At 39.9% G+C, this 27,667-nt stretch overlaps 1 protein-coding gene across 12 annotated transcripts in view; it reads left to right on the forward strand.

The window, feature by feature from the left end:
- Positions 1–27,667, forward strand: part of Ebf1 (EBF transcription factor 1) — a 405,540-nt gene that overhangs the window by 6,682 nt on the left and 371,191 nt on the right. For 7 of the 12 annotated variants that reach the window (XM_021240454.2, XM_087194905.1, XM_087194904.1 and 4 more), the window contains exons 2-5: positions 994–1,150; positions 1,719–1,782; positions 2,370–2,425; positions 13,291–13,364. In XM_021240454.2, the coding sequence (XP_021096113.1) occupies positions 994–1,150; positions 1,719–1,782; positions 2,370–2,425; positions 13,291–13,364 (351 nt within the window). Of the gene's footprint in view, positions 1–993; positions 1,151–1,290; positions 1,381–1,718; positions 1,783–2,369; positions 2,426–13,290; positions 13,365–27,667 lie in introns of all 12 variants that reach the window. The other 5 variants (XM_021240444.2, XM_087194903.1, XM_021240448.2 and 2 more) reach the window with 1 other exon arrangement.

The following is a 27,667-nucleotide window of genomic DNA, read 5'->3' on the forward strand; positions in this document are numbered from 1 at the left end:
GGAAAATGAGTAATTACATCATCTGCAGCTTCCCGGGGCTGGAGACAAGTGTCCCCAGCACTGTTCCCATCTCCGCTCCGCAAAAGGTTGGGGGTGGCCGGTAGTGAGAGTGAATCGGGTAACTGGGCTGGAAGCGAAAGTGAGTGTGCGCGGCGCGCGCGTTCGTGCCTGTCCGTGCCCCTGCGCGCCCCTGTAGGGCAGGTCGGCTGTCAGAGGCCACCGGCGCCCGGCGCCCGGCGCCCGACTCTCAGCTTCCCGCAGCCCCGGCCCTTAGGATTCCAGGAATGAGTACGAGGATTTCGGGAGAACAGCGAAACTTTGTCGACACGGGTCCTTTCAAAACACCCCAGTTCCTACTCCCACAGCGACCAGCCCGACAGCTGAGTCGCATCCTGGGACCCTTCACCAGCTGGGTTTGGGGTGGAAATTGAGCTCCGAGGCCGGGCGCACGCTGTCGCCCGGGGCGCGGGCGTTTTCCCGGAGGGCAGCTGCCGCCGGAGCAGCCGAGCGCGTCCTCGTCCGGGCCCACCTGCCCGAACCTCAGCCGCGAGATTCAAAGCGGCAGCGCGCCCTTTCCCCGGCGCCCTTCCCCCAAGTTGTGAACCTTGGGCTTTTTTCTCTGAACCTACTAGTTTCAGCACTCCCGTCTCCACTTTTCTTCCTCCCCATGCAGCGCGCTTCACGTCCGAGCGAAAGCTTGATGGAGCTTCGTCTCCCGCACAAAACCCAAACAAAACTTTCACACCTCTTTGGCATGCTCTGAGGACGCGCTCGTCCTCGTTCTGGTCCCGGCGGGGAGACCCGCAAGTGCAGGGGGTAGGAGTCTGGTCCTTGGCTGCGCCGGGAGCGCCTGAGGGGTGGTGAAGGGCGCCCACTGTATGTCTCGGGGGCAGAGGAGGTGGGTGTTTGAGGGGTCGCTCTTATGTTCTGGGTGACAAGGGAGGCGCGGGTGGCGTCCGGCTTAGCCGTCTAACTCTGAATCTTTGGCCACAGCGGGGTGGGTCTGGCCCGGGCTCACTTTGAGAAGCAGCCGCCTTCCAATCTTCGGAAATCCAACTTCTTCCACTTCGTCCTGGCCCTCTACGACAGACAGGGCCAGCCTGTGGAGATCGAGAGGACAGCCTTTGTGGGGTTCGTGGAGAAGGAAAAAGTAAGTGGGCGCAGTGCCGCCTGCCTCCCCGTGTCCCCGGCTGGGGAGGAGGCGGCCCGGGCAACCGCACCCGACCGCCCTGGAGGCGAGCTCCTCTGAGTGCAAAGCGTTCCTAACACACTCCCCCGGGGGTCCCCCAGGCCACTTCCCGTCCCGGACGAAGCTGGGCTTCCGGTCCACGGGGTCCTGCTCCAAAAAAGTTCCAGTGGAGCCCCCAGAGCTGGAGCCAGGTGAGCCCGGCTTCACAGTCCAGAGCATTAGGCGCCTGGGACAAACGCAACCCTGGACTAGAGACCACGCAGCGCCTGCCTGAGGGCACAGGCCCGAGGCTCAGGCCCTGGGACAGGATTACCAGGGAGCCTTGCGGAATTTTCTGGAAAGGGAGACAGAGCTGTGTGGGATGGGGGTGGAGGAGGGATCACAGTTTGCCCTACTGTCTGTGGCTACCAGGCTGGCTGGCTCACCCACTAGGGGTCCAGGCTGGGGAAAGTTGCCCCCAAATTGGTCCACTTGCTCACTCGACCTCTCTCCTGCGTCTCCTGTGTCTCCGCGTCCTGCTGCAAACTAGGAAGCCAACAGCGAGAAGACCAATAACGGGATTCACTACCGGCTGCAGCTCCTTTACAGCAATGGTGAGGCTCCCCTGGGGTCTGTGCCTGCACTCTGGGGCTCTGGGTCAGGGCTGGGGGTCAGGCAGCTCCAAGTGGACAAAAGCCCCCAGCGAAGCCCAGTCACCGGCTTTGCTCCAGGTGAGCCGGCCTCTTAAGTTTCCTCCTCAGAAGTTTCACCTTTGGAGCACGAGCCGCCCAGGGAGGTTCTGTGGGTCCAGCGTGTACTTGAGGCCAGGTGTGGTGCCTCAGCTCTTCCTGGGCCACTTTCATCCATTCTCCCCTTCCAGAGGCCTGTTCTTTCCTCTTAGCCCAAATACCAGGCCCAAAGCCCCTTAGGCTCAGGGGATGCAGAGGGACTGCTGTCCACGAAGCAAGAGCAGCCAGGTAGGGTCAGGTCCCATTCCTGGCTGCCCAGCCTGCAGCCTGGCTTGCAAGAGGCCAGGGCTCCTCTCTGGGCAGTGGGCGCGGGAGGTCCTGGTGCGCCTTCCAGGACAGTTGGAGTTCGGTTTCTTGTGTGTAGTAACTGTGATCGGTTTTGTCTAGATGATCCTTTCCCAGCTGATCCCCTCTCACCTATTTCTCCTCCGTGTCCTCATTTTCCCCTCTAGGGATAAGGACAGAGCAAGATTTCTACGTGCGCCTCATTGACTCCATGACAAAACAAGTAAGTTTCTTAATTCTACCCGCGCGCAGTTGGGTGACATTCAGGTCATGAGATTCGGGAGAGTCGTGAAGCTCCGTGCTGCACGCAGAAGGGCTGGAACTCAAACTCTGAAAGCCAGGGTGGACCTCGGACCAAGCTCCCAGCGTGGCTTTCCAGGCGGGTCACGCACTTGCGCCTCCGCGTGGGCAGGATGGCTCGAGGGCTCTGGGGCTCCAAGGGAAACTCAGGCCCTGTGAGCCAAGCCCCTGGGTGATGAGGGAAGGCAGTAGGGCTGAACTTCCTCTTCCTTGGCTGGAGCGCAAGCGGGCGCAGAAGGTGCCCAGGGACCCCTGAGCGGCAAGAACTAAACTTCTGAAACTGGAGCCAGCCGGGGCCTAACCCAGAAAGCCCAGAGCAGCGGAGCCAGAGGGTGGGGGCCTAGGCTAGGCAGCTTCCCCAGGAATGGGGAGATGGGTGGAGAGCGGAGGGCGCAAATGATCACTCCACATATTTTTTTTAAAAGGGGGTGCTGGTGGAGGGTATTGTTGGAATAGGGAGCAACAATTGTTAGAGAATATTTTGCAAAAAAATCCTCTGGCTCTTGCCTCCAAGTTTGGCAGGAAGCCAGGCAGCATGAGTGAGCTTGTGGTCTTAAAGGTACATAGACAGCGTTTCCTTAGGGTGTCAGGCAGTATACATTAGGGTTGAGTTATGGTTTAAAAGATATAATTATAAGCCGAGTCAGAAGAGAGGCTTGACATTTTAATGAGGCACAGGAGCTTTTTTTCTTTCTTCTTAATTTTTAAAAAATGTTTAGTTTCAGAATGAAGTAGCTGGTTAGGTAGTTGGAGAACTTAGTAGCAGAGAGAAGACAGCTTTATTGGGTGGGAGAAAGAAATCAAACAAAAGAGTGAAGTTATCCATTATATCTAACCAGCAATTTAGTAAGGAGATTAGATTTTTAAATGTTCCCATTTTATAGTAAGGGAAGTGATCTTCTTTCATAAACACTGGCTCCGGAAAATTTGAAATTAGGGTATGCATGCATATTTAAAAATTGCTTTTTGATAGGCCATGGCTTAAATATGTTGTTCAAAATGCATATTAAGAAATTGTTGGGAGTTTTAAAATCTACTCAGCAACAATCAACTCAATAACAGCTAATTTTGATTATTATATTCACATTTCATTGTGACCCAATTAGAAAAATAGAGGATATGAAATATATTTTTAAAAATAACACATAGATATTTATTGAGATCAATTTCATGTTATTTCCCTAAAAATTTTCTCGAAGATTCTCTTTATTTTGTAGTTGATAGCTTAGATTAAGTTCCCATTTATACTTTTAGCCTTGGTCTTACTTTCTTTAATTGGGTTGTATTATTAGGTGGGGTAATTCCCTTTTATTTGGACACTATTTTTTATTTAATTTTTTTCTGCCTAACAGAAACATAAAAGCCTCATTTCAGTAATTTTTTTCTTTTAAAATACCAAAAACAACAAAGTCTTAAGTGGAATTTTGTTTTCAAAGTTGCCTTTGATATCTTGGATATCTTTTCCTGCCATTCTCAAGGAGGGGAGGGGAGGAGAGAATGAACTTTGATGCATATCCTATATGTATTTATTGGGATCTATTTTTTAAAAGATAAAAAGCACATGCTGATAAGTATGTAAGGCTTGTACAACACTAACTACTTAAATGTTAAATTATAGGCAGCACTGTGAATCAAACCTTTTTTAAAAGTACAAAATTAGGACATATTTGAAGTGATTCCATCTGATTTAAACCTCTTTAAAAGTTATTTTAGATCTTGCTAAACAAAGTGTGCCATCAAGAATTGATTTTCCCATTATGAAATTAATTGACTTTATACATGCATATGAAAATGGAGGGGAGAATAATCTTTTGATTTTTTAATAATATGTCAAATACATTTTACTAACAAGGCTATAGAACTTTAAAAAACTGCAGCTCAAGAGAGGACAGAGAGAGAGAGAAAAGAACAAAATGTGGTCTATTTTTATGATAGCAAGCATAAGCAAGTCGTTTGCCATATATGATATCTTAGTAAGACTTAAAATTATAAATGTATGCAATTATGTTTTTTGGTGGGGAGTGATCTGAAGAAGGTTTAGTAATTTTCCAAATTAGTGTAAAAATATCCAGAAAAGGGAAATTTCAAGATATACCTATGTGCTTTCATAATGAGTGTTTAAATAACCACCTTTTCTGTAGCTTTCACTTTGAAAGACAATCCTTGCTCATTATACAGTTGCTTGTTTTTTGGCTAGTGCTGTATAAGCTTTGGAAGTAGGTTGGCTTCTTATGTACACACTTAATAAAATGGTCTCCCAAAAGCAGATAGGTCAGCATGAAGCAGTCTAAATTTTCCTAGCTGTGACATAATTTATATTCAGCCTTAATGAGTCAAACAGTGATTTTTCGTTTACCTTGAAATTATCTTCTGATAATTAAATGCCCGATCTGATTTACAATTTCTTAAAATTTTGATTTTACTTAATATACAGCAGCCCCTTCCATCAGTTGTAAAACCTGAGAAAAGCTAACTCATTAAATGGTTACATTTTTCTTCTGTGAAATTCTTCCAGAGTTTGATATTTAGAGAGCAGAATAGCATACTTTTGGCTATGGATATACGTTCTAATAACATTATCATTGGGGAGGGAATACCTAGCTGCTGTCCAAGTGTCTCCCCTTAGTTACTGTATAATAATGTTTTTAATATCAAAGATGTGACTTTGTGTTTGTGATGTCATATCCCTGATGCATGTGCTGGTGTTCAAGTTCAAAAGGAATCTTGGGGAAAGGACCTGAAAACTAGCTGTGTACTCTACATTTTCATAGAGTATTCCTGATCCTGAGTGGAGTTAGCAACATTGAGATTAAACAGAAATGTACTCAATCAACCAAGATGTATTGGTATGACACAGTATTTCACACCTTTTCAAAGTGTCTCATTAGACTATTTGGGATAAAGACTCTGAGTTTTGGGCTTCACCAGGAATGGGAGTTTCATTAGAGGTGGATCGGTAAAGATCTGAGGTTCCTTATCCCTAAGCCTCCTTTATAAAATACATAGGACATAATATTTTTAAAAACTCTCTACCAACTAAAAAACAAGTCTTCCTTTTGGGAAGGGTTGCTCAAAACCAAGTTTAGCTGGACTAAAAATAGATTGTTTTCGTGTCAATGCTGTTTTTGGTATTCTATTAGTGAGCATGCAAAAACCTCTGTAGGATCCAGAAGTTTATGGCTGTGGCATCCGGAAATAATATCTGCTGCAGAAACTCACACGAGCCAGTGGGGAGATCTGAGGGTTAATGTGCCTCATTTCAGATTTGCTCGTAGTCCTTGAAATATGATTGTAGTCTGTGATTGCTTCAGCGAGATAGTTATCCTTATACAGCTAGAAAACAAAATAAAACTTTAGCTCATCTCCCCTCCTTCCATCTTGCTTGAAAAGAGTGACATTTTCTACAGCAACACTCAAAGAAAGGATATCAAATTTCATAAAGTTACCAAAAACATTATATTGCCTGCCCCTAAACAATAGTGTTCTTGGAGAGGAGAAAACAGTAGTCACATAATCCTTATATGTCTGGATTTAAAGGTAGGAAGTATGGTAAGTGGATGCTAAAAAATCCTGGCTGTGTGGGGATTCCAAGGTACAATAATCAGAAATTCCCTTAGATTTCTCCTCCCAGCCAGACTTCTTTATATATTTGTTTTTGATATTCCCAGTACTTTAAGTTATTGATGCAAGTGCATTTTTTCTTTATTGATTGTTTCATTATATGCTGCCACAGCTATGTAGATTTGATTAACAACCCTTTCAGTTCATAGTTCTTCAGTGGTAAATAAATACATTTTTAATGTATCAATAAGTTCCCAAGGAACTTACTAGGCCAGCAGAGAGGTCCTTCCATACATTTGGGGAAACCAACGAAAAGGATGGAGCAAGTTTATAACCAGGGGCCATATTTCAGCAGCTTTCTGTCTCCTTTGATAACATGTCAAAAATGCAGGTGATTTAAATTTCTTTGCACATAGAGGAATGAAGGAGTTTGGGATTTTTATGCATGATCAGGACCTGTGCTTGGGAAAATGTAAACTCATCACAGAGGAAAATGTGTTGTTTGGAGTCTGGGGGTGAAAACAAAGCTGATGGTTTTGGAGAGATTGCCGGAGCCAGATGGCCTAGTACTTCCCCAGTCTGGCGGTCCAACTGCTCCCTCCTGGATAATATACAGCCATTTGTTCGGGGATATTTACGCTAGAGCTGTTTCCATGTGAATGTTTGAACAGCATTAAAAACGAACATATTAGTAGGGATGCATTTATCGAACTTGTATGACTGTACAGACAGTCTGTTATCTCTGTCTTTACTTATATTGCTGAGAGGGATGAAGGAGTTTTTGAACATTGGTGAATTGTTTACATAGTTGTTGAGCAAGAAAGATTTGTCTTAGTGAGTAATTAAAATATAGAAGCACTTGGAATCAAACTAATGGGGATAATGGTAGCACCCTTCTCAAAACTCTGTTGTGAGAATGAAATGAATTCAGACATGTTAAATGGCTTTGAATAGTGATTGACACATACTAAGGGCTTAGTAAATTAGCTGCTTTTATTATTCTATTATTATTATTGCTTCACTGAGTTGACAAAGTCAGTTGTATCTACTAATATAGATGTTAACGTACTTACCATAAGAGTAAAGTATCTTTTATTACTGCTAAGAAAAGAAATATGATATGAGATTATTAGAATGATTTAGTTCTTTTTTTCAAGTATTTGGATAATATAAGGGGTTTTGGTTCTTTGAGACATGAAAGATGCATTCTAAAGCTCACTGCATTGGTATACATTCACTTTTATTCAGGGCTGTGATCGAACTGAACAGCGCACTGAATATGATATCATTCCTTTGCGACTTTCCTAATTCACTTCTGAAAATGGGCCTGCTTAACTGCTGAGCTGAAATTACATCTTTGCAATTTGTTCACCAGTAGCCAAGCTGCTAATTGAAGAAATTAAAAAAAAATTTTATCCCACTATTAATGTTGAATTGCTGTTTGACACAATTGCTTATAAAATGTCAGATTCATGGTGTGTTTTTTGGCATGGTTTACTTTTAACTAAGCCTCCTTCACCTACTAGAGATTTCTAGGACCACATTAGCTACACCCTTTTCAAGGGACAGGCTGTGGAACTGGTGGCTGAATATACTGATTATTATTGCAGTATGTTGATATTGGAGGTCTTCATATTATTCTCTGATTAGTTCAGTTCTTGGTAATTTGCTACCAAAGGCTTGTTGATAGTTCACATTCAGAAGACATTTCTATTCTAATGAAAAGAGATATTTTGTACATTCATGAACTTGTTCTCTAAGGTAACAAATTAGATTTGACCTCTCATTTTGAATGTGGAAAAAGAAGTAAGATTTTCAAGATTACTGTTTGATTTAAGTGAAAAATTAGGAGTTTGTGTTAGTTATAATCTCTTTTCTTTTTTTTTCTCTCCTCTCCTCCCTTCTCTTTTCTTTCTTTCTTTCTTTCTTTCTTTCTTTCTTTCTTTCTTTCTTATTTATTTTAACTCATGCACTCTTCTTTTTTAAACTAATAGTGGCAAGTCTTCTATTTTTTGGTTCCAAACAAACAAAAGACTCCTAATGGAAATATTTTGTGTCTAAAAACATTTTGTTGAATCAAAATCAAAAGAATTCTCTGTGCTCCCTTGCTTTGACATGGACCACAAAGGGTTAAAACTATTAGAAAAGTAAACCAAAAAAATTCCGTGCTCAACTCTATGTACTTCCTTTGGTATTGAAGTGTGATGTTATTGCATGTTCAATGTGTATTTTTTGTTTTACTGTGTGGTCTTTACCCATAGTAAATTTCACTTAACTTTTGAGAACTAGTGATACTTTAGAAAAGCAGGGTTGAGCCTACACTTCAAAGATGCCTTCTAAGACAGCCGTGACAGGAGCACCCGAGTATATTGATTGATTGATTGATTGATTGGTGTTTAAAGATGTTGCAGATTTATTTATAATGGAGCCTTTTTAATCCTTTAACAATAAAATATCCAGTACTGTTGTTGCATCAGGGTGTGAAATTTTTAACAACTCATGCTTTTATTTTCTTCTTTAGTTAATTATTTAAAAAATTTCTTGAAAAAAACCTGAAAGTGAAGAGAATGTTAAAAATAATATGCAATGCCTATATTTTTTATTTGCTTATTAGTAGACAAGATTTAGATAAGGGAGGCCAGTACATCAGGAAAACAAGTCTGCTCAAAGTATGTTCAGCTTTGACAACTTATTTATCAATATCACCTAGGCTTTTAAAGTTGAGATGAAGTTATTGCTGCTTACTATTTTACATCTCTTTCTGTACAAGCAAGCATTCCTAATGCCTAAGGGATTTCTTTGCTATTGGCAGCGTTAATGTGAACACTGTTTTCAACAGGAAATTGTATTTTTTGTTTCTTAGAATTCAAAGCTCAACTTGATTCACCATCAATGGATTTATATTAATAATATATTTTATATAATTTCTGTCCCTATCCTGCCCATCTCTGTAGCAGACCTCCATCTTCACTCCTGATAAACACATTGATTTATTTAAACTACTGTTGTCTTTGTCGCTCTTGCAGCAGACTATCTTCCTGCCAGTGAGCAGACGCATGATTTACTATGGAGGATGACAATAAGCCTTCTTCTTGGTGTTTCATTGTCTGACCTAAACCAGCTGTCTATTAAAATGGTTTCACTTAAATAGTCAGTGCTGTCTTATGTGCTCCTGGGATCTCCCAGCTGACCCAACCTCAACCAGCGTTCCTCATACCCCACAGAAGCACATATTTTAATTAGGAAGAAAAGCAGAAATTTCCCCTTAAGTTAATGTTAGAGGATCCATATCCTTTCAGGTTACAGTCTGGGTTTGCGGAACTATGAGCCAATCCTGGCATGTGTGCTAATTGTAGATGGTAGAGAGTTGATAGGGGATGTCAGTTGGGATGCAAGTTGGAGAGAGACCTTGGAAGAATTTTTGTTTTAAAATCTGTTATATTATTGCTACTCTGCATCAGAGATGTTTGTCCATATAAATTTATCTTATTTTCCTATACTGGATCTCATCAGAATGTTGATTTCTGGGTCCATGCATTCTGTGTGTGTGTGTGTTAAAAAGCCTTTCCAGTAACTAAAACTACTTGGCTGGGGTTGGAGGTGCCTTTGCCTTTGAGTTTCACGTGAAAGCTAACTCTTGAGGCTCCAGTTCACTAGAGTTACAGGATTTTAGTCCTAGTCCATGATGGAGTTTCAGTTGCTTTTCATTCAGAAGTCACAGGAGCAACACTTCTTTCTCTGCCTTTATGTGGTGAGAAAATTGTTCTGTCTAAGCCTAAGGATAGGGAGAGCAGACACTTCATGCTTCCAACTCTCCCCAGAGTTCCTAATTATTTCTGAGCAAATCCAAACTCCTGGTTTCATTTTTCTATGCTTGATGTGGAGAAAGATTCTCTGTTTTGACTCTGCTGCCAGAAGCGAAGTGGCAGTTTGGTATTTTGTAAAGAGATGTATTACAGAGGCTCTGGGCCTTAAACAAATGATGTTCAGTTATGAACGAAAAAACATGGGACTTCTGGGAGTCCATATTCTCCACTCCTCTGGGGAGTCATGAGCAGATTTGCACTGTAGCATGTCTTTAATTGGATACCATCGTGGAACCCAGCAAAAAATAATGTCTGTAACATCTAGAAATAATCAGAATGAGAAGATCTGGTGTAACTCCCCCCCCCCAAGTTATCTTTTTTTTTACAATAGGGAAAAAATCACCAATATCTATGAATTTATTTACCAAATTACCTATTTTAGTTTGTCTAGACAAGTATTAAAGTTGAAACAGAGGTTATCTAGAGTATTAAGAGAACATACAAATAATTTTGTGGCAATAGCATTTAGCAGAAATGCGTCATTAAAATTTTTTAGCATGTATTAGATCTAAATCAGTAATTTACTTTAAAAATTTTTTCCAGCAGTGATTACAGGAAATACAACAGGCAGATATATTTTTGTGTTTTCGGAGCATTTTTAATTAACATATTTTCTTGAGTACAGCAACTTTTTGGGTATTTAAAAGAGTCTTTCAAGAATACAATAAAGCTGAGCTTGGTAGTTTATCCCTGTAATCCAAGCACTCAGGAGGCTGAGGCAGGAGGATCGCTGCAAGTTTGAGGCCAGCCTGGACTAGATAGTGAGGCCCCCCCCATCTCAAAGGAAACAAAACAAAACATAACAACAACAACAACAAAAACAAAAGAATGCAAGAAAGAATCATCTATGCATATTAAAACTAGTAGATGAAAATTTGAGGCATAATAGGATATTAACATAATAGAGATTATCTCCCCAGAAGGTAGATATGAATTGCATAGGCAAGAGTAATAACTCTTGAGTGCAAAACTTGGCAGGTGATCTCTGGTGGAGAGCAAGCATCACCTTAGACCAAACGGTCAAAGTTTATGTTGCTAGCGGTGGAACTAATCACCAGCAAGACCCGGAACACAGGAACTCAGCATCCCCCTGTGATATTCCTGAGAGACAAAACTTTACTCTGAGCCTGGGAAAACTGAAACTGAGGGATGTTTTATGAAATAACTAACCTGCATTCTTTTTTTTTTTTTTTTTTGGTACTGGGGATTGAACTTGGGTCCTTGCGCTTGCACAGCAGCCGGCGAAACCACTGAGCTAAATCCCCGGCCTAAGCTGTATTTGTAAAAAAAATGGGACAAAATAAAAAAGACTCAAGAGCATTCCATTTTCAAGGAGAAATGATGAGTCAACACAGTGATTAGTATTGGGTTTTCTTTGGCTGTAAAGGACATTATTGAATAATTGATAAATCTCAATAAGGTCTAGAGATTAGATTATTGTATTGTATCAATGTTAATTTTCTGATTTAGATCATTGTCCTGTGGTTGTGTAAGAGGATTGCTTGTTTGAAGGAAATACACTGAAATATTCAGGACATGCCCGCAGTTTACTAAAAGGCGATTTAGGGAAAAAAGAAAGGAATAAAGCAGATTTATTAGTACACAAACACCTTTGAGGAATCTGAGTACAAACATTGTGGACTTTGTTATATATTCTTGCAACTCTTCCATAAGTCTACAAATATGTCAAAGTAAAAATATTTTTAAAACAATACAGGATTATGATAAGCTAGCCATAAAAGTGGTTTTGATGGGCAATGGTAATGCAGTGGACCCTTGACTTATGAACTCAATTCCTTCCTGAGGGCTGGATGTAACTGAAGTTGGTCATCTGAAGGCTCAGGCTCCTCTATACAGCCCTCAAAGCCTCTCTTCTGTACACAGGCAGATCTCAGTGTCCTTAAAGAGACACTGGCCCAGGATTTCTCAATGAACTCCAAACAGGAAGAATGCTGTAATGTTCCTTCCAGGACTCTTTAAGGGTTAAATCTGTATCTGAGACCATCTGGAAGCACAAGCAGCTGGCATTTGGTTCATAGCTCAAGACTGTTCATAAGTTAAACTAAAATTCCGGTCATAACCCAAGTTGTTCATATGTCAGGCCAGTTGTAACTCAAGGATCTACCGTGTTTTTTATCCTCATGTAAGTTAATTTCCTTAATGTCTAATTTGTTGCTGAGTTTGTTCTGTCCTGTGGTCAGATGTCATACCCAAAGCCCGCTCCAAGGGTCTAGACACGCTGAGCCTTCAGCAGCACCCATCATAACAGCTTCTGGAAGTCCCAGGTTCAGAAACAAAGCACATTAGAACCAGTAACATCTTTACATATTACATAAGAACAGTCTCAGGTTAATTTAAGTAGTTTTGTCACCAAGAAATTGAGGGTTATATGAATGTGTGAAAATAATTTTATTAACAATTTGAAGCTATGTTATATTAGTGTTATGCAGTGATACAGTGTTAAATCAGCTAAATGTATCCCATTTCAGAGCACTGCTCTGCTAATAGCTTTGTGCTTTCTGTTGGCTCAGGTATTAACATGTAGGTCCATAGGAAGCGGAGCTCTCAGGAGGACTTCTTGGTGTCCAGAAGCAAAATGTTTGTGCACACAATATAAAAAGTAGGCTCAAACACTGCCTACAAAGTACAAAGGCTGCTGAGGTGGTTTGGGATTCCAGATTTTGAGAGTGAGATGTAATTCTTCTTAGTTTAAGGAGATAACTCTATGGTGTACAGTTCCCACACAGCAGATGCCGGCGAGCACTCCTGTTTGGGTGGGTGTACACCCCTGGGGAGCACATGTTTTCAGCCTCTTGGTGGGAAGAGGGATTTTCCCTGGTTGATGAATCACTTAGAAAAATGACACAGTGAGTGAATGGACTCATTTGCTTCACCCACACTTGTTTTCTACTGCTTACCACTAAAAGGCTAAATGTTGGGGCTGGAAGTAGTCAAGTGAGGAGGCAAAAGCATATCATTTAAATATTAAGCTTGCATGCTGTTCTGTATTTTAGATCAGTAGTATCTCAACCTACTCAGCCTTCTGGCTTTTTCCTCCTTATTGATTAGGCTTATTTTTATTGTGTATCAAGAGGAGAATTATGGTTGTCTTAACAACAGAAACTCATCACACTGATCCAGAGATGTGCATTCTAATAAGGTGGTTGACGGGGCCGAGAGGATCATATCTCATTCCACACAGTTTGGGTTGATGGTGAACCGTGTATTTTGAAACAGTCCTCTCAGTGAGGCTGTTGGCTCCCAACAGCTCGTTGGTCCTCAGCAGCGATGAATGGGTCAGGAACTCAATAGTTATAGTTTGTGTTCTGCTGCTTAGCTGAAACCATGCCTTTGCTTTCAGGCCATAGTGTATGAAGGCCAAGACAAGAACCCTGAAATGTGCCGAGTCTTGCTCACGCATGAGATCATGTGCAGGTAAGAAACCTTGATCTTTCTCTTTCATTAGCAAAGAGAAGATGAATTTATCCTTTGAATTTGGATGAACTCAGGTCTATTTTTGGTTATGCATTTATCTAGCTTCTAGTAGATAATATAAAAGAATTCTTAGACATGAGTACTTGGTAGTAAAGGGTCGGGTATCACGGTAGTTCTAAATTATTTCTTAGACTTCATCCTAAAAGACATTTATTTCCATTCTGATATCATCCTGTTAATGGTCTCCTCCTCTTTCCTTTACAATTAAATAAAATGCAGTGCAACCAACTTATTGTTGATAAATGGATTCCACTGCTTTGCCCGTAAAATGAGTAAGAGTTCTAGTGAAGTTGGCAGAGGCTTCTGTTTGGGCGAAGTTGAGAATTATAGTTCCCCCTTTTTAATTCTCCTGCTCATAAATAGGAGCATCTATACATGTGCACCGTTTCGCCTTACACTGAGTATGATGTTTTTCTTTTCGTTTTCCTCCCACTCCTTGCCTTTGATTTCTTAGTTCCCCTGTACATAACTGACAGTGTGGCTGATATTTCTTAGAGACAGTGAGTTTTGTGTTTCTGCAAGGATGGCAAAGATGAGTTCCTGAAAAGTACAAAAATTCATATTAGAAATGAGTGTTTTTACTTTTTCCTGCAATCAGACTGAAACTACATTAGAAAATAGGCAGAAAGACCACATTCACCTCCCTGGCTTCAGCAAGACCTCCACATGTAAGGGACTGGACCAGGGAACAGCCTTGTAACTTGTATTCAAATTCTTCATAAAATAACACCAGCCCTTTGCTCCCAGTCTATTCCGAGTGATTGGATAAAGCATGAAGATGCTACTGTGCATCAGAGAAAGGCTACTAATTGCTTTGTTAGGTGTGCAGCTTTTCCTGGCACAAAGCGTTCTTGGCTGCTGACTATACTGACCAACCCGTTTAGGGCTTCAGCTGCCACCTCGGCATGGACGGCCTTTATTTGCTATTCATGGCCTTGTGGGGAAAGCAATCTTAAAACTCTACAGGTGGAAATAAAGTTGAAAGGGCTTAATGTGCTTCCTGAGTAAAATTCCTAATATTAACTTCTATGTCTATAAAAATCTCATTTTTCCCTTTAAAAAGCACTTCTAATATATTATTCTAAAATATGCAGGAGTGTCACAAGTTTTCACTTCAGTGATTTGCAAAATTTGTTAATTATCCCCCAAACAGGTTGTTTTTCTTTAACTTTAAGGCTGTAACAGAGCCCAAAAATATGGTCATGGGATTCTTATATTACTAGGCAAAAATTAGGGTTATACTTTATATAACAACTATTTAATAAAGCTGAGTTGTACCTTTCAGAATAAAATGAGTAAAATTCATTTTGATAAGCATTGAAATATGGTTTCCTTTGTCTTACTATTTTTTGAATCAATCAACTATTATTTTAGCTTTTTATAATTAGCATGTTATTAGACTGAATTTTTCATGTTTTACTACATGTGATTCTAGCAAAGTAGGAAATAGACAGGAGGATAGATCTTAACCAATATGCCAAGTAATATCTGTATACCATAGATTTGTGTCTCATATCTACACGTTTCGACTATGCTAGAAATAATTCTATTCTTGAAATACTTAAAGATATATTATGCCTTTCACACACAGGCCTACCCTCTATTAAGGCAGCTTATATTTTTCTTGTTTTTAAAATTCATTGGTCCAAAGTGCTTTATTATGCTGGTCGGTGTGCTTTACTGCTGATGTTATCTCTATTTTTCAGAAACATAAAAATAGCAAAAATAAAAATTTCAAGCCACTGAAGGCAAATGATGCTGTTGTACTGTGTGGCTAAGAGGGAAAACCCATATTCCAAATGTCATCCAGCTAATGTTACAGATTACCGCTTTTTCTGGCTGCCTACAGATGTGTATGGGGTACTTGTTTGTTTACCAGGCCGCCATGACCCCATTACACAAACCTGTCATCTATTGTGTGGCTAACAGTCTTTTAAATTGCAAATCTGATGCTCTTTAGGGGGCTTTAGGAAAAAAAATTCTCACTTTCCACACCATCCTATTTCTCTTGATTTCTTGCCTGTTGTAAGTGGAAGTTGGGATGTGCTGAATTTGCACCAGGGGTGCAAATGCAGGCTCAATTATAAGCATAAAATTAGAGTCTGTTCACCATTAATCAGCCTGGCTAATTGCTATGCACCACCATTAGCCATATGGTGTGAAAGACAGCTTGCTCTCCCCAAGATGAAATTTCTTCATTGCAGACATGAAATAGTGAGGGCCTTGGATTTTAAAATAGCCCGTTTTAGATATTTAATTTCTAAACAACTTTCTGCAGTGCTTTCTATCAAAGCTAACAGCACAATAAAACTTTGTGTTGATGTCGCAAAAGCTGTATATTTATAGTACATTGGGTATGGTAAGGGAGACAGAAATCTAGATAGACAAAAAAAAGGCTTGGTATGATTTGTTTTAGGCAAAGAAAAGAAAAAGAAAATTTAAAAAATCACCACAGGGGGCCGGGGATTTAGCTCAGTAGTTTTGCCGCCTGCTATGCAAGCCCAAGGACCAGAGTTCGATCCCGGGTACCAAAAAAAAAATCACCTCAGAGCCATGTCACAGGTGTTACAAATTTTAAAATCCCATTTTGTTCTCTAGAGAAAGTGACTCCATGACATAGGCTGGCCCAAGGAATTGCCACCATTGAACTATAATTATTACCACTCAGAGACAAACCCTCCTTTGACTTGCTGACATGGAGCTCTTCTGTAGGATTCTGGGAATGTCCCTGCCTTTTGAGGAATTGATATCTATCATACCAATCATTATGTTTTACTAATACCTGGTTGTGAAGTTCTTAAAATAATATGGTCCCTTGAGTGATTCTTTTAGAGAAGAATTCTATAAGAGATTTGATTATAAGGGGATCCTGAAAACCTGTGTTTAAATGTGAATGGAAAATAGGAACTCCGCTTGGTAGGTAAATCTAGTTCCTAGTTCCTAAGTGGACTGAATGAAGTAGGTTTTCTCCATTTCCAGTGCACTAGACAATTTCAGGGGACAGGTACTCTGTTTAAGAAAGTGGTTTTTCTGTTATCAGTGTCTGGTTTCTTATAAGGCCATGAGTTCCCAAGGCTAGCCTGCTCCCTTGATATGGTTTTTGTAGCTTATTCGGATATTCTAAGCCTTCATTCATGGTTTCTTCAGGGAAGCACACTGGCCTTTGGGTTGAGGCATGTCTTTCTCATGCAGTCCTGTATACGTGTGATTTGCCTTCACAGTTCTCAGTACCCTTGCAGTGGTATGCTCATAGTCTGTCTTTTATTTATTTATTTATTTTTCCCAATTAAGTTTATTGGTACATTTTAGGTATAAAATACATTTACATACATCATTGGGATCTTGTACCATTACATCAGTATCTTGGTTCTTATTTTTTTCACCTTCCCCTGCCCTCCCTTCACCCCCTCCACCCTTCCCTATTTGCAAAGACTTTGTTTCCATTTTTTTCCTTTTCTCATATTTTTTCTTTTCCCTTCTTTCCTTTCCCCTACCCCTTCCACTTCCCCTGCTCCTTTAGACCTTTACATCCTATTACACAATATCAATTATACAGTTTTAAAATTACAACATAAAGATCTAGGAGACATTACCACAGATTTTACAGAATTTAAAAGGATATAGAAAGCATATTTCAAAAATCTGTTTTGAAATAAATTTGACAACTTCTAAGAAGTACCTTGGAAGACAAATTAATGAAACTGACTCTGGAGGAAATATAAAATTTGAATAGCACCTATTAAAGAAAGTATATTCCTAGCTTGAAAACCTATCTATATGACAACAACAGGCTCATATACATTTTAACTGATAAATTATTTCAAACATTTAAAGCAGAAAGAAAAGGAACACTTCTCCCCTCATTTTGGGAAATCAACATTGTGCTCATCCTAAAACTGGATAAAGATAATAGAAGAAAAATGTATGAACATAGACAGAAATTTGTTTAACAAAACAAACTATTAGAAGTCAGATCTGGCAGTATGTAGAAAGTGGTTTTATTATAGGGATAGCAGTGTTGGTTCAGCATTGGAAGATCCACCCCTGAAAGTCACCATTTTAACAGAAGAAAGGAAAAAGCCATATGATCCTGTCACTAGTTGGAGAAAGAGTATTGGACTAAATTGTACAGCTGTTCATGGTAAAAGCTATCAGGAGACTAGAAGTAGAACAGAACCTTCTCAACAGATTAAAGACATGTACTCCATACTTCGAGCAAAAACGCCTTATATGAATGGAGAAGATACAATGCTTTCTCCTTGAGGTGGGGAACAAGGGCAGATATGGTTACTCTTCATCTGTCCATTAAACTTTGAAATCTAGGCCCAAACCAAAATAGTCTGGCAATAAAATGACACAATTAGGATAGGATTGGCAAGGTAGAAGCAAAATCTTTATATGTAGATGAAATGATCATCTACAGAGAAAATACTAAGAAATCTCTAGGAGCCCCTAGAACTTGTATTTGAATTTAGCAGGATTAGAAAACACAAGGTCTATATAAAAATTCAGGTCTATGTATACTTGCTATAAATGAAGAATTGTATATTGAGATTTAAAAGTTATGTAGGAGTACAAAGGACCTAGAACAGTAAGAAAAAACCCAGAAACAAACAGTGTTGGAAGATGTTTAGTACCTGATTTTAAGACTTCCTCTAAAGCTACAATAATCAAGGCAGTGTTGGTGTAAGGAAAGACATATAGATCATTGGAATAAAACAGAGAATCTAGAAATAGAACCACACATATATGGTCCACTGAGTTTTGAAAGATTATTTAACATTAACATTTTATAGAATATAAATTCAATTCAAGAGCCAAGGAAAAGATAGTGTTTTCAGCAAATGGCACTAGAACACCTGGTACCCGTATATAAAAAATTAATCTCAACCCTTTATTTCCATACATAAAAATAACTTGAAAGGATCTATGAACCTAAATAAGAAAGCCTAAAAGTATAAAACTTTAAGAAGAAATTATAAGGGAAAATGTTTATGAATTTAGGGTAGGCAAGAACTACCTAGGATACAAAAAACATGAAGTATGAAAGAAAAAAATTGATAAATGAGATTCCATCAAAATTTAGAACTTTAAATGACATCATTAAAATGAAAAGTAGTCCTTAAACAGACCCTATTTACAATGCATATAAGCTATGACTAGAATATATAAAGAACTCTTACAGCTCATTAATAGACAACTCAATTAAAAAGTAGACACAAGAAGATGATAAATAGCTAGTACAGCACAAGGAAAGGTGTGCAACACTAGAAGCAGAAAAATACTAATCCGTACAATAACAAGATCGAATTATATACTCATTAGGGAGATGAAGTTAAAAGTTGTTTTTTTTCCTCTTTTTTTTTTGGTACCGGGGATTGAACTCGGGTCCTTGTGCTTGCGCTTGTGGGACAGGCAGTGGAACCACTGAGCTAAATCCCCAGCCGAAGTTAAAAGTTTTAAAAGCCTTGTCATGACTTTTTCTTTTTGTTGGATTCTGCCCCTTTGCTTTTAATTTGTCACACCCCATGGATTCATTCTGCTGGGCTTCCTGGGGTTGTGATCCTCATTGTCTTTTCCTAGAATATTGTCTAAAATTTTTTGGAGTGCTGGTTTGGTATTCATGAAGTTCCTAAGGTGCTCTTTATCATGAAAGTATCTTATTTCTCCATCAATTTTGAAAGATAGTTTTGCAGGGTACATCAATCTGGGCTGGAGGCTGTTTTCCTTTAGGGGTTGAAATACATCACTCCAAACTCTTCTTGCTTTGAGGGTTTGCATTGAGAAGTCTGCTGTGATTCTGATGGGCTTTCCTTTGTATGTGATTTGTTTCTTTTCTCTCACTGCTTGTAGAACTTTGTTCTTCTTTTGGGTTTCTGGAATCCTAACTATTATATGGCTATGTGTAGAGTTTTTTTGATCAAGGGTAGCTGGAGTCTTACATGCATCACTTATCTGTATGTCAAGTTCTTTTCCCCTGCTTGAGAAGTTTTCTGCCATCACTTCTGTGAACAGCTTTTTTATGTCATCTGCACTCTCTCCTGTTTCTTCATTGACTCCAATCAGTCTTATGTTGTTCTTCTTCACATCATCTAGCAGCCGCTGGATTGATTTCTCATGGTCCCTTACAATTTTAAAGCCATTTTTCTTTTCCTGGTCACTAATTGCAATCTTATCTTCTATATCTGAAATTCTATCCTCACATTGGTTCATTCTGCTGCATAGACTTTTGATGGAGTTTTTAATCTCCTGGAAATCTGTTTGCATCTGTTTTATGGATTCCATTTGTTTCCTATGTTGGGATTCCATCATGTTCCTCAGCTCCTCTATTTTTTTTATCTGTGTCCTCTCTGGATTTATTAATCATGTCTTGCACTATGGGCACAATCTTTGCTGTTATCTGAGAAATTATTTCTGATTTCATTTTTTTCCAGATCCTCTTTTGTTGCCAGTTCAGGGAGTCCAAGTGGTTGAGTATCAGATTTTTCCATCTCATTTCTCTTTGGGGTTGCTCTAGGCGATCTGGAAGTCTGTTTTTGAAGCTTCTTTACATGTCTTCTCATTTCCACGAGGTGGGGTGTGTGTGTGTGTGTGCTTCTGGCACCTGTGCAGCTCACCTTCTCTGCCCTAGGAGTGTGGAATGGTGGCAGGGGAGCCCCTTCCTGGGTTCTGGGATTGGCTCACCTTCTCTGTAGGCTAAGCTTCTTGAAGCCAAGGGAGTTATTTGATTTTTCCTCTGTTCTTTAGTTGACTCATTTATGAAATTGGGTTTTAATATTACTTATCTCATAGGGTGACAGTTAAGATTAAATGTTACAGTTCCCATATATGCTTATCACCATGCCTGACACAGTCAGTATTGAATGTCTATTGTTATTAATAGAAGCAGTGGCAGCAATATCTGCACTGTCTAACTATTTGGTACATTGTTGCTCAGAGTGAATGATAATAAGGGAATATTCAAAAGGAGCGTCTACTAAAATGTGAGTGTACTTTGTTCCTTCTAGTTGTGGTGGTGAAGAATATCTTCATTCATTCTTTAGTATCTACTATGTGCAAAGCCTTGTGGGAGGAAGAGTCAGAAGACTGTGGGGTCCTGCACTAGGAGAGCTTATGGTTTAGCCTGGGAGTTGGGACTTGTAAGTAGACTGCCGAACTTGGCTCTAGAAAGGCCTGACTGTGATGCAAGATTAAGGCAAAGGACTTAGGCAGAGGAGGAAGGGTATTTGTGGGTATGTCATAGCAGCAGGAATGGGAAAGGAGTGAGATAGGAGAAGGACTCCACAGGGTGCATGGAGAAATGTTTATTGGTGGTCCAGGCAAAGTTTCTCTGTGGAGAGGCCACAGCTGGGTGGCCCTATGGCCCAGAGCTTGGAAGAGAATCAGGATCAAAGATAACTGACTTTGAGGGTGTTTTCCCAAAGGTGAGAGTTGAAGCTATGGGTTTAGATAGGGGTGACAGGCATGGAAGAATAGAAAGAGAACACATTCCTTGCCCTGGTTTATGAAGCTGTGAGTCAGCTCATTAGAAATTCATCACCTAGAAATTTGCTCTTTTCTGAATGTAGAGAATTGTTTGGGAGACACATGATCCCTTTGGCGAGAGGACTACTATTTTGAGTCTACAGTGTCTGTACTACACCAGGTGTGGGGGACCCACTGCTGTGACTAGCCACATGACTCCTGTCACCTGGGTTGCAGATTGGGGAGGGATGTAAATAGTGGTGGCTTTTGGAATCCTGCTTTGGTGACAAAGCAAATCAGGAAAACTCTAAGCTCTATAAGAGATGCCTGCTTTAAGGAACATATACCAAGTCCATTTGGACACACAGAGGGCTGAAGGCCTTGGTTCCTGAACAACAAAGACGAAATGATCACTGTGTTTTCTCTTAGTAACACAGTAACTTTCCTGTAACAATTGTTGTTACAATTGTCCTGTAACAATTGCTCTAGCAATTGTTTCATTTATTGGATTATTTCAGCATAAGTATCATTCTATCCTAAAAACATTTGTGAATGTGTCCTTTCAGTTTGTCCTTCTGAGTCAACGCTTGTCTTGTATGTAGTGGAGACTAGTGCCCATCTGTTTTGGTCTAAGTTTGGTAGAAGGAAGAACTCACACAGCAAAGAGATTGTCATGAGGATGAAGGACTAGTCCTTGCTCTCTTTGGTGCTAGAAAGTTACACAATAGATGGCAGCTCATTCTGAAGAAAGACCTGCCTTCCACTCATGGCTGACTTTTAATTTTTTAGTGGGAAAGTGATATTTGAACACAGAACAGAACACTGATGAAGCATGAAAATAAAATGTATATTATCCAATCTCCCCAGTGCCTGTTTGACCCCCTATGGTTTAACTCTTCGATGTTCCTATTAATTTAATTTCTGAAGGCCTACTGTAAGCTAGGCTCTGAAGATCTACTGCATGATAGGCTTCATTCCAGTTGCCGGGGATGTAGGGGAGAACCAAACAGTCTAAAACTCTGTCCCTGTGGGGCTTATATTAGAGTCGGAGAGACAATAAAAGAAGACAAACATGAAATACAACATAGTGACTTCTATGAAGAAAAATGTGGCAGGCTGAGGATCTAGAGAATCCTGTAGTAGTCAGGGTAGGCCTTTCTAAAGCAATGGCATCATTTAGACTTGAATGAAACAGGAGTGAGATAGGTTTGTGAAAAATTCTATCTTCCCTTCTTTCCCTTGTTCATTTTTCTTCAAGGAAGACCATAGTATACATACTCTTCTGCAACTTATTTTTCTCAATTCACAATATAATGTAGACTTCTTTCCTTAATAGTGCATCACTTCCCCACCTTCATTCTTTTTAATATTTTTAATACAGAATGCAACATATTCCATTGTTAGGTTATTTTGTGGCTGTTCTGGTGTGAAAGAAAAGCCTGAATAGCCCATTTTAGGAAAAATGAGTATGTAATGCAGTGATGACGCAAGAAACAGAAAATCTCTTGTTTTATTTTTTATTTTTATTTTTAGTTTGAGGCTCTAGGGATTGAACCTGGAGCACTGAGACAGATACATTCTGAGTAGCTGAGATTATAGATATGCACCACCACACCCAGCCTGAGCTAGTTTTCATATTCTGCATAACTTTTTTTTTAATAAGTGATAAGTGACCCCCCTAGCTCTTCATTCTTTTTTCTTCATTTTCCCTGTTTTATTTCTATTCTATCCTTCCTTCTACACTTCTATTCTTTGCCTTTGCCTGTTTGCCTGGGTTCTTTGGGGCACAGCATAGAAGCATGGCTCAATTCATCTTGCTACCCTCAGGGGAATTTTTATTTTAAGAAGGTAAGGACCATGCTTAAGTCAAAGAACATATCTCAGGCCTAGTGTGGCACTTGTTTGGGGGAGCTGGTTTGGTATGTGGCATGGGGTGCGGTGCACCTTCCTTTCATTAGCCATGTTGCTATGAGGATCAGCTTGGCTTCCTTTATCTGTCACCTTCTTATTCTCCTGAATTGTCATTTCTTCTTAGTATATCATATTCATTCATGGAGTCATTCAATCATTCAGTCATTCAATATTTGAGTTTTTAAATTCTATCTCAGGCATTATGCTATTCATTTGGTAAGTAAAATTGACAGTTTCTTCCTTTATGAACCATATGAGTTGGGAGGGATAAGGCCTAACAAAAAATACAAGAATACATGTATAACAATGTAATTCACTTTGTGTTGAGTGCCTCAAAAGAAAACGTGCCAGGAGGACCCTAATTTAGGTAAGGGCAGGCTATCAGGGAAAACCTCTCTGAGGAAGGGGATACAGGCTGAGCATGAGGGGTGGGAGAGGCTAATAAACTAGGGAAGACTTGAAGGACTGGCTGGCTGGCAGTGGAGCCTGGTTGGGCCTGGACCGAGGCTCGATCAAGCACAGTGCATTAGAGGTATTGGAGTTAGCCAGGGAGGCCAGAGCTTGGTGAGCTGGAGGGAGGGTGCAGGAGGTCAGAAGGTGGTGTGGCATCACATCCCATCACAGGTTTATTCTAAGTGCAATGGGGAGCCATGGAAAGATCTGTGACAGTGAACTGACACAGTCCTGTGGACACTTGGAAAGATCTGTTGGAGGAGTCAGAGTGGAAGTGATGAGACCAGGTGGTAGGCTACTGCAGAATCCAGTAGAGAAATGAAAGTGATTTGGATAAGGCCAGTGGCAATGAAGAAGGAGAGACTCTGTTAGGCTTGAGGGGTAGATTCGTGTCCACAGACAGCATCAAAGCAAGTTAGAAGAGTCCCTACCAGGCCCGTCATCCAGGCAGGACTGTGGTGAGGGTATAGCATCCAGGAGCTTGTGTTGCTCCTTTGCTGTTTTTGTAAAAGAAAAGAAAGGAGAAATAGGCCTTCCTACCCACCTGTGTTTCTCCCTGGGTAATGGAGACTGGGGATCTATTGATGGGCTGATTTTTTAAAAATTAATTTTATTGGTGCATTTTAGGTATACAATATAATGACATTCATCATTGGAAATTTGCACCTTTACATAATCTCTCTTGGTTCTTATTTTTCCCCCATTTCCCCTGCCCTCCCCGTTTACAAAGACTTTGGTTCCTATTTTTCCATTTTCTCATATTAATCCCATTCCCTTCTTTCCTTTCCCCTACCCCTCCCACTTCCCCTTCCCCTTTGCCCCTTTTCTTCCTATTTCACATTATCTATTATACATTTTAGTCCTTATTTACACTTTCAGTTTCTCACACCAAACTATTCGGCATTTACACGTGTGTCCTATTTATCTCACTTAGGAGTAACGCCTCAATGTGCATCCACTTAGCTATAAATGTCTCTAATTTCTCATTTTTTATGGCTGAGTAGTACTCTATTTTATGAAAAAACCACATTTTCTTTATCCGGTCTCCAGTTGATGGGCAATTGGGCTGCTTCCAAGTTTTAGCTATTACAAACTGTGCTGCTATGAACATGGGCACATATATCACTGTGGTATGATTCTTTTAATTCTTTGGGGAAGATCCCCAGCAGGGGAATAGCGGGGTCAAATGAGACTTCCAGTCCTAGTTCTTTGAGGTATCTCCATACTGATTTCCACAGGAGTTGCACCAGTCTACACTCCCACCAGCAGTGGAGCAGGGTTCCTCTTTCCTCACAGCCCCGCCAGCATTTGTTATTGGTTGATTTCATGATAGCAGCCATTCTTTCTGGAGTGAGGTGGAATCTCAGCATTGTTTTCATTTGCATCTTTCAAATGACCAGTGATATTGAACATTTTTTCATATGTTTACTTGCTATTTCTACTTCTTCGTCTGAGAAATGTCTGTTCATTTCAGATGCCCATTTTTGAATTGGGTCTTTAAATTTGGGAGGTCTGATTTTTTTAAGTTCTTTATAGATTCGTGATAGCAGACCTTTGTCTGAGGAACAGCAGGTGAAAATTTTTTCCCACATTGTGGGTTGTCTCTTTGCACTGCTGGTGGTTTCTCTTGCTGTTCAGAAACTTTTTACTAAGAAGAGATCCCACTTGTTGATTGTTTGTGCTAGTTCATGGGCAACTGAGGTTTTGGTCATAAAATCTTTTCCTACACCAATGTCTTCAAGAGTTCTACCTAACCTCTGTTCCAGCCAGTTCAGCGTTTCTGTTTCAGTATTTAGATCTTTAATCCATTTCAATTTTAATTGAGTGCATGGTGAGAGATATAGGTCTAGTTTTAAGTTTTGGCAAGCTGAAGCCCAATTTCTCCAGCACCATTTATTAAAGAGGCTATCTTTCCTCCAGTGAGGGTGTTTGGCCCCTTTGTCAAAGATGAGGTGGCTGAGTGTGTCTGCAGTTGTTTCTGCCTCTTCTAATCTGTTCCACTGGTCCTCAGGTCTGTTTCTTTGCCAGTACCATGCTGTTTTTATCACAGTACCTTTGTAGTATAGTTTTAAGTTGGGGGTTGTGATACTCCCTGCCATGTCTCTGTTGCTTAGAATTGCTTTTGCTATTCTGGGCCTCTTCTTGTTCCAAATGAATTTTTGGATTGTTTTCTCAAGGTCTGTGAAATATGCTGCTGGAATTTCAAATTGGGAATGCATTTAATCTATATAGCAGTTTTGGGAGTATTGCCATTTTCACTATGTTGATCCTTCCTACCCAGGAGCAAGGGATGTCTTTCCATTTTCTGATATTGTCTTTAATCTCTCTTTTCAGAGTGCTATAGTTTTCAGAGAAGAGGTCTTTGATTTCTTTCTTTAGGTTGATTCCTAGGTATTTCATTTTTTGGATGCAATTGTGAAAGGAATTGTTTGCCCTATTTCTCTCTCAGTGAGTCTGTTGTTTGTGTAGAGGAAAGCTATTGATTTTTGTGTGTTGACCTTGCATCCAGCTACTTTAGTGAATTTGGTTATTAAGTCTAGAAGACTTTTGGTGGAGTTCTTGGGGTCTTCTATATACAGTATCATGTCACCTGCAAATAATGACAATTTGACTTCTTCATTTCCTACCTTTATTCCTTTTATTTCTTTCTCTTTTCTAATTGCTGTGGGTAATGTTTCCAAGACTATATTGAACAGGAGTGGTGATAGTGGACGTCCTTGTCTTGTTCCTGATTTTAGTGTGAAGGATTTCAGTTTTTGACCATTTAGTATGATATTGGCTTTTGGTTTTTCATAGATGGCTTTTATCAGATTGAGGTAGAGACTGTCTCTTCCAATTGTTTGGAGGGTTTTTATCATAAATGTGTGTTGCATTTTGTCAAATGCTTTTTCTGCACCCCTTGAGATGATCATATATTTTTTGTCCTTGGCTCTTTTGATATAGTGTATTACATTTATTGATTTGCATGTGTTGAACCATCCCTGCATCCCTGGGATGAATCCCACTTGGTCAGGGTGTATGATCTTCTTGATGATCTTCTGCATTCCGTTTGCCAGTATCTTATTAAGGATTTTTGCATCTATGTTCATTAGTGAGATTGGCCTATAGTTCTCTTTTTTGGTTGGGTCTTTCTCTGCTTTGGGGATCAAGGTGGTGCTTGCTTCCAGGAATGAATGTGGGAGTATTGCTTCCCTTTCAGTTTCATTGAAGAGTTTAAACAGTAGCAGCAATAGTTCCCCTCTAAATGTCTTGTAGAATTCAGCAGTGAAACCATCAGAACCCGGGGTTTTCTTAGTTGGTATGTTTTTAATTGTTTTCAATTTCATTGATTGATATTGGGTTGTTTAGAATTTTTAGGTCTTCTTCGTTCAACTTTGGTAATTCATACATATCTAGAAATCTGTCCATTTCTTTTGTGTTTTCCATCTTATTGGCGTATAGGTTCTGGAAGTAGGTATTGATGATCCTCTGGATTTCTGCTGGATTCATTGTAATTTCATCCTTTTCATTCCTAATTGCATGGATTTGGGCCTTTTCTTTCCTTTTTCTGTTAAAATTGGCTAAGGATGTGTCAATTTTGTTGATTCTTTCAAAGAACCAACTCTTGGCTTCATTAATTTTTTGTATTGTTCTCTTAGTCTCCATTGCATTGATTTCTGCTCTGATCTTTATAATTTCCTCCCTTGTATGAGCTTTGGGTTTGTCCTGCTCTTCTTTTTCTAGAAGCTTGTGGCTCCGCATCAGATTGTGTAATTGGGCTCGCTCTGTTTTCCTAATATGAGTATTCACTGATATGAATTTCCCTCATAAGACTACTTTCATTGTGTCCCATAGATTCTGATATGTTGTATTGTCAATGTCATTTAATTGTAGGAACTGTCTGATTTCTTCTTTAATTTCCTCTGTGACCCATTGGTTATTTAAAAGTGTGTTGCAAGGTAGGTGGTGTAACCACTGAGCTAAATCCCTGGCCCCAGATGTGTGTTATTTAATTTCCATGTGTTTATGAAATTCTTGTGGTTTCTTTTGCTATTGATCTCCAATTTCATCACAATATGGTCTGATAATATACAGGGGATAACTTTAATTCCTTTTCACTTACTTAAACATGTTCTATGAGTGAGTATGTGGTCTATTTTGGAGAATGATCCATGTGCAGCTGAAAAGAATGTGTATTCTGATTTTGTGGCATGGAACACTCTGTAAAAATCTGTTAAGTTCATTTGTTCAAGAGTTTGTTTGACTGCTAGTATTTTGTTGCTTATTTTTTTTTTGTAGTTGATCTATCTCTTTGTGACAGTGGGGTATTGAGGTCCCCCACTACTATTGTATTAGTGCTTATTTGATTTTTCATGTCTGTTAGTATTTGTTTCATGTTGTTGGACACACTAGTGTTTGGTGCATATATGTTTATG

The sequence above is a fragment of the Heterocephalus glaber genome, unplaced genomic scaffold, assembly GCF_053883595.1.
Source record: "Heterocephalus glaber isolate CG9 unplaced genomic scaffold, H.glaber_assembly_v1.0 deba00001606, whole genome shotgun sequence".
In the NCBI taxonomy this organism is placed as follows: Eukaryota; Metazoa; Chordata; class Mammalia; order Rodentia; family Bathyergidae; genus Heterocephalus; species Heterocephalus glaber.